This window comes from Brachionichthys hirsutus, chromosome 17, assembly GCF_040956055.1.
Source record: "Brachionichthys hirsutus isolate HB-005 chromosome 17, CSIRO-AGI_Bhir_v1, whole genome shotgun sequence".
NCBI lineage: Eukaryota > Metazoa > Chordata > Actinopteri > Lophiiformes > Brachionichthyidae > Brachionichthys > Brachionichthys hirsutus.
Window position 1 is genome coordinate 2,042,882 of NC_090913.1, and position 11,531 is coordinate 2,054,412.

Consider the following 11,531-nt stretch of genomic DNA (forward strand, 5'->3'; position numbering starts at 1 on the left):
AATAAAGAGTCTCTCAGAATTAAAACGTAGCATGCGAGGGGGTTCCAGATTATGCTTATGGACACTAATTTCATTTTCACTTTGATTTATCCTGCATGATAAACTGTATGGCGTCCGCCATCATTCACCTCAGGCGGGTGCGGCACATTACAGGGGGGGGGGGTCTGCGTGACTCATAAATCCACGTCAGCAGTATGAAAGCTATTTTTAGCACTGAAGCAGCTGCAGTGGACTGATGGTCCGGGTTCAGAATGGACCGACAGCTGGAAGGAAGCAAGCGTAGATCCGGTGGAATGGTTCGCGTTATCAACACCAGGGGGCGCCACGCATCTGCGCGTCTCTGGCGTGGATCAGTGCGTCTCATTCATTCATCCTCTTCGCTGGGTCCGTCGCGCCACATGCTGCGTTTGAAGAAAAAACAAGGAGCCAACGCGCTCCCGTTGGAGAGCCTGTGACGTCACGCAGCTGCAGGGGCTGCCCTCTCACCCCGACATCAACAGAACGCCAGAACCACAAGCTCCTTTGTCTGCAATCCAAATTCACGCACCCCACTCTGCAGAGAGAGAGAGAGAGACTGCTGGTTGCTAGGCAGGCACCACGGTTACCAAGGGAATGTCTGCATGCAGAGAAATGGAGGCATGTGTGGGGGGTTGATGGTCGATGGGGAGGAGCTGGACAAGTTCAAGGCCACCGTCTCTCCAGCGTGATCTGACGGGGGGGGGGGGGGGGGGGTCTGACACAAAGGATGACGAACAGGAAAGACGTCCACCCTTTGTCTGTAAAGATGAAAGGCTGAATATGGGAATAGAAAATAACGCGCAAGACAAGAGACGGATTGATTGTTGATTACTAATGCAATAAAAAGTCTTCATAGGACGGTGATGGGTCAGTCCAGCATTCATTCATTCATTCATTAAACCTCTCAGCTGTATTCATGCAGGAAAAATAAAGACAATTAATAATTGTTATATAATGCAGTAATAACATTGTAATGAACATTGTAATAAAAGGCATAATGGATTCCTTTGATCCTTTCAGACGTGGATTTAATATTTAAAATTGAACTACAGTCAAAACGAATCGGTTCTGTCGTTACGTCATCGGTACCAGCAGGTGTAGAACATGTTCTGACGTAGCAGCGACTGAAGCGCACGCCGTTACGCGCCGTTACGCGCCACGCCGCCGGTGTTTCTCAGTCATCCGCGACGTGGAAATAAGATGAAACCGAACAGAAACGGTCCAATAGCGTTAGAAGACACCGAGCAGCGGGGACGGGGGGACTCTGGCGGAGGGACAGAGGACAGGACGTGACTCGGCGGAGAGCTGTTACGCAAGCGGTGACCTACTAACACATATCCCTAGGAAGGGAGTCGGAGAAACCGGAGCAAAGCGGAGCAAAGCGTCCGGTACAAACACCGGCAGCCCGAGCCCCGGACCCGAGCGCCGAACCGAGGACCGAACCGAGGACCGGACCCGAGCCACGCGCACCGGAGGCGAAAACTTTCGGTTTTGGGGAGGTTCCCTCAAAAAAGACGAGGACAGGAGGAAACGGGAGAGACCGCTTTTGTGTCGGGACTCGGAGCCTGGGCGGTTGTTGGTTCGCATCCTCCGGGACGCACACAGGTAATTCTGTTCCGACCGAGCGGACCGGACCCGGTTGTTGCTCTGCATGTTGTTTCATGTCGTGTAACTGCGTGCGTGGAGTGGGCAGCGTGATGCTCGTTCGTGACCGGGTATTGTTCACATGGCGGCTCGCGCCCACGCGCCCACGCTTCGTAACGTTTCAGGCGCCTTTTCGCCACTTTACGCGGCGCGTTAGTCCGGCATTAATCCCGGATTGAACGCGTGCAGCAACGTGGCCGGCCGGATTCCACGCTCCGTGCTCAATGTCAAGGCGAGGTTATCGCCCTCGTGGGGGTTTCTCTGTCCCCCTTCACGTGGCGTGTTATTACGACCTGCGTGTTGTGGGTCATCGCCTTGTGTGTGTGTGTTTGTGTTTGTGTGTTGCATTAATCGACTAAAGCGCAGTTTTAATTATGAAATCATAAATAAGGAGGTAATAGGGAGTTTGAATAATGGCGCTATGACTAAGATGACGTGTTATTACGTGCATTATAACTATTTATGGGAGATAATAAATGTCCTCTTCATGTGGATCTTTATCTTAAATTTCGTGTTCTCCAGATGTAAAGGTGAAAATATCACAAAATGTGTGGTTTCCTCACACTTCTCTCAGGTGTGTGTGTGTGTGGGGGGGGGGGGGGGGGGGGCTATGACATAACCAGCAGGGACGAGTCTGTCCCTCTCCGGGACAGACACACCTGTAATTGATTCCCGTTCACGCGCTTCCTTCTCGTCATTCCCGCCCGGAATAACGCACGATCTTTATTTCTAACACAGGAAGAGCCTTTCTTTGACTTTGTACTCTAGAAATGGGTTCATCTGTGACGTCACAGCTGCTCCTTTGCGCTATTTTTAACCTCCTTAGTCTTTGTCCTCCGAGTGAAAAAACAAAAAGGCTGTTTGCAGCAGGTATCTGAGCAGATGTCCTGTTTAAAAGTCCAGCGTGGGACAAACGAGGGCACATTTCAGATGTGATGCAACGTGTGGTAAAGCCTGTCTGGATCCGGTCTGGTTTCAGAGCCAGTCTGAATCCGGTCTGGAACCGTTCTGGGTTCAGAACTGGTCTCAGAGCCGCTCTGGAGCCGCTCTGGGTTCAGAACCGGTCTTAGAGCCAGTCTGGAGCCGGTCCGGAACCGGTCTGGTTTCAGAGCCGGTCTGGTTCAGAGCCGGTCTGGTTCAGAGCCGGCTGTCTGCATGTAGGTCAGACTTGTCCCCGGTACACAGACAGGCCTGGAGAACACGACACCCTCCCTCCATAACCGCAGCTCCTTCTCTCGGTCTCTCTCCTTTATTGTCGGTTAATGATTCTTTTTTTGCACTCTTGGCATCTTTTACTTCTTTAACTTCTCTGAAAAGCCCACTTTGATGTTCAAGCTTCCGTATTCCAGAGGTAACCTTCAGTCATCTAGAGAACGACACACGGCAGCCGATTCGCTGTTTCAGGAACTGACTTGGAATGTCTGTAATCCAGTCACCCGAGTTTTTGTTTCCTTAGACAAAGCTGTGGGGCAAAATGGAGGCTCCTGGCGCCCCCCCCCCCCCCCTCCACGTGTGTGGTGTTGGATCCCTTGAAAGATGGAGGGGGGGGGGGGATGGATGCAACGCATGTTACTCACACTTGCCACGGATGAGGTCAGAGGCGAAGCATTTCTCCGCTGAGTGGCAACCGCCAGAATCCCAGATTATAAATCTCTTCCAGCGTCTGAATTAGCGTGTCTTAATGTTCTGGGCACTCAGTCGCGTCACGGCGTGCACGTCACAGCGTGCACATCACGGCGTTACACAAGCGTCTGCCCACCCCGGCAGACATTCAGAGCACGTCCGTTCGGAGCAACAACAGCCCCCCCCCCCATCCTGAGAGGGACGTTCGGCTGCAGCGACGGGCGTGTGCTCTGACGTCGCCGCCGTCCTGCTTACAGCATCTGAGTTAATGGAGTTTTTATTTAATCCACGCTGCTACAGATTCTCTGATGCTGGTTCTCATTTCCACGCACTGGATTGTCGCTGTATTTTTAGACCCCCCCCCCTAATGGCCCCCCTCCCTACCTTGTGGCCCCCCTCCCTACCTTGTGGCCCCACTGACCTTATTTTATGGCGCACAGTTACAGACGGGGGGGGGGTTCACTGCTTTTAGGTCAGTGGAACGCTGCTTCCTTCCTGCCCAGTGCCCGCCTTTGTTTGACTCTAACCCCCCCGTCCCCCCGTCAAGTCTTTGTGAAAATCATTCAGGGGTGGGGGTGAAACGGCCGACCCCACATTTCTCCACATCTGTTGTTGGTTGCGTTTAAACGCGGCGTTGCTTCGGTCCTTTCGGCACCGCAGGATAATCCCGCATTTTGACTCCCTGAGTTACGACACAGAGAAGTCATAATTCACTGCGTCATAATCTCACAGGGACTGTTGGACATGAGATTAAGCTTCGTGACCTGGTGACGTAAATAAACCAGTAAAATAAACAGCAAACATCGGAGAACTTTTACTGCGTTTCTCTTTTTTAAATCTTTTCAGTCACTGAAGCTTCTTTGTTCAGATCTGGCTTCAGACTGAGTGGCACGGTGGCGCAGTGGTCAGTGCTGTCGCCTCACAGCAAGATGGGTTTGACGGCATTTGTATGAACTCCTTTTTATTCCATCTTTTTTATTCCATTCTTTTTATTCCATCATTTTTATTCCATTATTTTTATTCCACCCTTTTTATTCCACCCTTTTTATTCCATTCTTTTTATTCCATCCTTTTTATTCCACCCTTTTTATTCCATTCTTTTTATTCCACCCTTTTTATTCCACCCTTTTTATTCCATTCTTTTTATTCCACCCTTTTTATTCCACCCTTTTTATTCCATTCCTTTTATTCCACCCTTTTTATTCCATCCCCGGTGGTTTTTATTGTTGTGTTGTTGTGAGCCTGGACGCCCGCCGCTCACCCACTAGCACGTTGACCCAGATCGCACTGCTCCGTCTGCAGAAAGAAGCTTTCACGCTTCTCTGAAACGGCATCAAATGCCAGGAAGGGGATTCATTGTGGACCGTTATGATGTCATGAATTTCATAAGACCAGTGGGCGTGGCTTCTTGTAAAGCCAGATGTTTGTCGCTGTATCTGGCAATCCAGGACATTCTCGTGTTGTGTAATTCTAGACGGCGTCCGGCTACACGCGCACGCACGCACACACACAGAAAAAAAGATTTAAGAGTTAAGAGAGATTTAACTTTAGTTTAGCGTCATATTGGTGATGCATCAAGCGTCTGTCCCCTCCTTCGACTATTTTCAGTCGGTCTCTGCCGGGCTGGTACCGGGCCGGCCCGCTTCCGGCCTCGTTCTGCCACCGTGACGGCGCCTTGTCTTATGCAAGCGCTCTGCAGCAGCACGGAGCGTGTATTTGGCCCCCGACTCCTGTATCCCTGCACTCGCCCTCCCTCTTTGTGCAGCCCAAGGAAACAGCGACAAGAAAGACAGGCCTTATGTAACGTTCCTGGGGGGGGTGGGGGGGGGGGGGGTGGACTGTTATGTCACGGCTTTCTCGCACAAAGGGAACTGCGATAAACAAAGCGTGTGTCGATCACAAGCTTTCGCCGGAGCGCTTGGCGCTGGAATGTACTTTGACGTGGCTGAAGTTTCACGTGATTGTGTGGCAACAACTGGAAAATAATCCCACTGTTTTCCCCCTCCTTCTCGCCCAGTTAGCGGTCGGCAAGCAGCAGCGCTGAAGCCGGATCCTCGGGGAGTCCAGAGGTAGCCGCTCCACGCCGACGCCGTCGAACTGTTCGCACAGACGGCTGGACGACTCGGATGATGAGCTGTTCTTGGCGTTCCACCTCTTCTTGATGTTCCCGGCCGGCTAATATGGACACTTGAAGGTTGGAATCTTGCAAGTTAAGCAGAACTCAATGAGGCCGTCGCTTCAAGAGGCACAAATACCTCAACATCAAGTTTTTGCCGCGCCTCCGACACAGGTCAACGTCGGTCACAGCGAATCAGAACCCTCGCAGAGATCAATAGCCTCGCCCCCTCGCTAGAGTCGCTCTCCGGCCCCCCCAGCAGGGAAAAATGGAAAGTCTGAGTTTACATATCCCGACCACCAGCAGCAAAAATGCCACCGAGGTGGACTCTTTCTCCAGCTACGACGGGCCCCTCCCATCTCCTCTACCCGAGGGCGGAGCTCGGCTCGGTCGCCAGGCTAAAGGTTCTAAGCCCAATGCGAGCTGCCGGCGCAAGCGGGAGTTCATATCCGATGAGAAGAAAGATGCCTGCTACTGGGAAAAGAGGAAGAAGAACAACGAGGCGGCCAAACGGTCAAGGGAAAAGCGGCGCCTCAATGACATGGTGCTAGAGAACCGGGTTCTGGCACTGAACGAGGAGAACGTTCGACTGAAAACCGAGCTCCTCCAGCTCAAGCTGCGCTTCGGCCTCATCAGCACGGCGGCGTACATGGAGAAGAGTCAGCAGATCTCCAACAGCGCCGCCGTCATCAACGCTATCAGCAACGGGAGCAGCTCCGGCGGCACCCCAAATAGCAACGCCTACCTCTCGAGCAGCGGCTACTCCAGCGCGTCCCAGGTGATGCTGAACTCCGACTCCTCTGAGACGGAGCAATCGAGCCACGCCCTGCTCCACAGCTACTCCCCCCGTGGCTCGCTCTCCGACATGTCTGACTGCTCCTCCAGAGACAGCCCAGAGCCTGTGGGCTACAGCATCAAGGAGGAGCCCGCCAGTTTGGAACTGGTCCGACTGGAAAGCAACGGGATGCCCAACCGGATTCTCAATGGTATGCCAAGTGGGGGCTACCGTGGCAACCACACGGTTGTGGTTCCTCCTCACCAGCAGAGCACCCCATCAGAGCACGCCATGGACTACCAGCACCAAAGTCAGATGCAGCAGTGTCACGTGGAGACCTCCGGGCCCCCTCCCCTGGCCGCCGCCACACAGAGGAGCGTCATCTTGTACCGCTCCAGCAGCAGCTGCTACCCGATGGACGAGCAGCCGTCCCAGCAGGGCAGGCCCGTGCAGCAAAGCCAGCTCAGCCTGACCTCCAAGTTCTCAGACTGCTCAGTGACCGTCGCCGAGGTCGCCGAGCAGCTGAAGAGGACCAAGACCCTGGACTCGCCCCAGTACAAGTACGCTAACGATGACGCCGAGTCTACGGGTGAGCTGCAGCAAAGGTTCGGTCTCAGCCCTCAGCAGCAGCACGAAGATCTTCACCGGCTCTACGGCTACCAGGGTCAGGAGGGCCGCCAGGACTCCTTGGCCCCTGATCTGATCCACAACACCGAGGAGGGCAAGACCTCCTTCCAACAGCACAACAGCTACCTCAACACGCTGGACGAAGAGCCCCCGGTCCTCACCTACGAAGGAGGCCCCCGGGCAGACGGTTTCTACCAGGAGAACTCTTCCACTAAAGACACCTCATCCAGCGAAGGAGACCCTCGCAGCTCTGATAAGGAGGGCTCCACCGACGACGAGTCTCCGTCCTCGTCCTCCTCGGACATCGGCAGCTATCACCAGAAGAAGGCGGGAGCTGCCGGTTCCTACGCCGACTTTCAAGCTGAGGTCAGAGCCACCGCCTTGCCCCACAAGCTCCGCCTCAAGTACAGAGCTCTGTCCAATGGCGTGGCAGGAGTGCAGTTGGAGGGACTGATCAACACCCCCTTGTCCCTGTCCCCCACCTTGCCTCAGCACCCCTACTTGGCGCTAACCGGTAACCCACAGACCAGCCAGGCCGTTGGCGAGAGCAAAGATTTGGAGAATGACTCTGAGTACGCAGAAGAGGTCAAGGATCACGCCAACGAGCGGGCGGGGTCTAAGGAGGAGGGAGGAAACAGCAGCTGGGGGGTGCGCAGCAAGAGGTGGGACTAAGGACAAATAGGGGACATCGCGAGCGCCATCGCCTCTTTGTTATCCACAAAGGTCAACTTCGATTCACGTCACCACCTTAAAGTTAAAGACGTCGACGATGGGTGTGAGCTGTGATGTCACCTCCAGGTTTCACTGTGTCTCCTGCCCCCCGCTCCTCGACTCCTACCTCCCCCCTCTCCCAGTAGCTCCCGTAACAAGGGAGGGGGCAGAATGAAACTCCAGCTGGAGACCGGGACAGCGGAACGTTTGAACTTTATTTAATTTTTCATACTTGTAACCTGCCTTGGTGGCCGGCCAGCGTTTACTGTGGCATTATGGGAACATTCTTTTGACCAAAGAACACACCTGCTTCGTCTCGAGTTCCATTCATTGTCCCTCTGAACGCCCCCCCCCCCCCCTTTCACTTCTGAAGCACTTAAATTGTATAATGTGACATAAATTTGCATATATGGAATCTATATTTTAAGAATTAAAAAAAAATGTGGCAAAACAACAACAAAAAAATCCAGTTTGCAGTGGAGTTTCCTTGTTCAGCCCCCTTTTAGTCTAAAACGATTCCTCAAAAATGTTCTGTAAACTAAAAGTTGACACGAGGAACCGTCTCAGATCCGTTCTGGTTCGCCTTCGACGCTCGCCAACAGTCGAGGCCAGTTATTCCCACATCAAGTTGAGGCTGCCTGCAAACCCAGACAAGCACAAGTTCAGCCTCGCCTGCAGCAGCTTAGGAAACGACTTAGGAAACGACTTAGGAAACGACACGGCTTCATCTGCACAGTAGAACTTTCTGTTCGGTAACTGAAGCGGCTCAAATGCAGCAAAGTCTCGCTTCATACGGTGCCTCTAAATCGTGTTGTTCCTCGTCCCCACTTTGACTTCATCATCATCATCATCATCATCATCATCACCCAGTCTAGAGGTTGAACTGTTTCACTCCCTGGTGCCTGCCTCCGGCCAATATGTAGAAATGTAAAAATGTCTCTATCTTGTACACTGCTGTCTTTATTTTATTATTTTGTTATTAATAATTTTATATTATATTTGGCTATAATTCTTGCTATTGTTACGTGTATTTTTCTGTCATCCTGTTGTGTCATTTTGCTATCTGCTCTTCCTGGTTGTGCTGTGTATTTACCCCCCCCAAGTTACCATTTGTACTCCGTTACCATATAACTTTGTTGTTTGCCCAAAAGGATTTCTGAAATCCAGAAAAAAACAAACCCTGAACGAGGCTCATCCGGAAGGTTTCGTGTATTGCTGTACTTCATGCAAAATGGGTAATAAAAAAAAAGGTTCTTGCATTTCTCAGTGACGTTTTTGAGTCCCTTCTTTTAAACGCAGACATCGGTTCCAGCTTTTATGTCCGTCTGCCGGTGGAGTTAAATGTGAGAGTAAAGAAGCAGAAGATCTACGTCACGCTGCAGGGATCGCCCTGAGAGAAACAAGTTAAATGGATCTCAAAGAATACTCCATGTGTGTACAAATACGGCATCATGGCAAGTATTTAAGTATTTCTGTTCCTGCCCAGGACTGCTCGCCAGTTTAACCAGATGTGATGCAGAAAGGAGACAAATGTCAGACGGAATCAAACAAAAAAACAAGTTACGCAACAGTCCTGGGGGAGACGTGCGTCAGAGAGCCCCCACCTGACCCTGCGTGGAATGACGGAATGACGGCGCCGCGCTCTTACGACCTGCTCCCTATGGCAGCTGTTTGTCAGCGATTCACAGCATGACGTTCTGTGACGTCGGTCCCGGTTCCACGCCTCTGTTTGAGCTGAGGAACGCGGGCCACAGACAGACTGGTTTTCTCTTCCTCTTTCTGTTCTCCCTTTTTCCAGCCCATATTTGAGCTGCTTGTGAAAACTTGTGAAAACAGGCCAATGGAGGGAAAAGTAGGTCAACGAGGAGGACTAGGAGAGGATGAAGGAGGGGGTGAGAGGGGGGGGGGTTACGTCACATGCCTCCACAACTCCATCAAAACTACTCAGAAAGAAGCTGTTGTGTTGATGTCTGATGGATCACACACACGCGCACACACGCACATTGCTGCGTGCACCAGTTTGCATAAAGATGACGCGCGTAATCATGAATGACGCACAAGGACGCACAAGGACTCGCGGGTCCCTCAGTGCAAATCAGATTGAGTGTTTTGATGTGACGTCTTTATTATCGTGGAAACAATCATCGTTATTATTATTATTAAGGTTCCACGTTTGGGTGGGGACGCGTCACGCCGACCCGTCTTTGCGGCTCTGCGCCCACGGCAGCGGAGAACAAAAGGCAGGACGATCCACCGGAGAGTGGGTTAGAGGCTGGTGCTGCCACGGACCGGTACCGGGCCGCGGCCCGGTGGTTGGGGACCGCTGGGTTAGAGGCTGGTTATGTAAGCGGGATGCTGCAGTATGTAGGTCAGCAGCGCGGGGAGAGGCGGGGCTGTGGGGGGGGGGGGGGGGGCAGGCTGCTTTGTCGGGGCCTGTTAACGCCTCCGCTGTTCCGCTTTCAGCCAAATGTTGAAATCACACCCAGCAGATGTTGTGGATCAGAAGTCTCTGCTGAGGGACGCGCGCCGTGCGTCCGCGCCGCCACGCACAACTGGCGGTCTTTAGAGGAGTTCCTGATGTTTGTTTTTTAGACCCGCACGGCTTAGATACATGGTCCTTATGCGCGCACACACACACGTACAAATCGCAACATAAAAGTTGTGTAATTTGGCACTGAAAGTATGCCACTGTGCGAGCGTGCACGGCTGCGCACGCGTGTGCGTGTGAGACAGATGATCCGGCTCCATGTTATGTAACGCGAAGTCTCCGGAGTCCCATTAACAGGCCACGCGCCTTCGTGCGTGAGAGCGACGCCCTTGTGACTTGGAACCGTGGAACCCTCAGTTGTTGCCACGCAGTTTGCGGGGGGGGGGCAAAATGTCAGATAGTAAGAAGTGTTTGGGTGGAAAAAAGAGAAACATTCAGATTCTGCTGTGCTGCTTAATTTAAGTTTATTTATTATAAAAATAAATAAAATAATGATTAAAAGATGATGAATCATGTTTGCTTCTTGTTTTGCTCAAGCTCAGATTAGTGAAATTTCAATTAATGTACTTTTTCTATTTTATTCCGTTTAAATTACACAGTTTAGCATTAGCATTAGCATTAGCACTGCGAGGTGTCCCACGGGTCTGATGGAGAACTCTGACTCAGGTGGGATGAATGTCTCGCCCCTGCTTTCCCATAAATGATTCCCATTTCTGAGCTGCACGCGTTCCGTTCTCGTTTCACAGACAGCAGAGGAACAGTAACGGAGCTTGAACGCAGCTCAGGTGCAAAGTTCCAAATTCAAGGGCCTCGTTGTTCCGTAAAGAGTTTAATAGAGATAATTAAAGACAGAGCGGACGGAGAGGGAACTGCCATTATAAAGGAAGTTATTAAATGAACAGCAATAAGACGGAGCAGATGTCAGGATGTGTGTGTGCGCAGTTCGATGGAGTGTGTTTATGGATGACGTTCTTTATCTCTTTAAGGGTTCTGTGCAAAGAACCATTAGGATGCTCTCCTGCAGACGGAGCAGACGCAGCGGCAGGATTATTGCACAGTCTGCATTTCCACACAAACCAACATCCCGGCGTTCCGGCAGACACACAACATACTGGAGTTGCGATGACTGCGCTAACCTGCAGCCCTTCATGGTGGTTATTAAACGGATTAACCCCTTCAGATTAGTCTCAGCTACTTCTCCCATCTGTCTGCAGCACTGACCCACAACTGAGCAACACAACTAAAACACAACAGGCATCAGGCCACGCAACTAACACACAACTGAGCAACACAACTAACACACAACCAAGCAACCGTCACACAGCCAACACACAACCAAGCAACACAACTAACACACAACTGAGCAACACAACTAACACACAACCAAGCAACCGTCACACAGCCAACACACAACCAAGCAACACAACTAACACACAACCGAGCAACCGTCACACAGCCAACACACAACCGAGCAACACAACTAACACACAACTGAGCAACACAACTAACACACAACCAAGCAACCGTCA

At 51.8% G+C, this 11,531-nt stretch overlaps 1 protein-coding gene across 1 annotated transcript; it reads left to right on the plus strand.

Annotated features, from left to right (window-relative positions):
* The first annotated feature begins 5,391 nt into the window (after positions 1-5,391).
* nfil3-5 (nuclear factor, interleukin 3 regulated, member 5) lies at positions 5,392-8,784 on the plus strand. The gene has a single exon (XM_068750937.1). The coding sequence runs from the start codon at positions 5,670-5,672 to the stop codon at positions 7,473-7,475; it is 1,806 nt and encodes a 601-aa protein (XP_068607038.1). The 5' UTR covers positions 5,392-5,669; the 3' UTR covers positions 7,476-8,784.
* Positions 8,785-11,531: the final 2,747 nt, after the last annotated feature.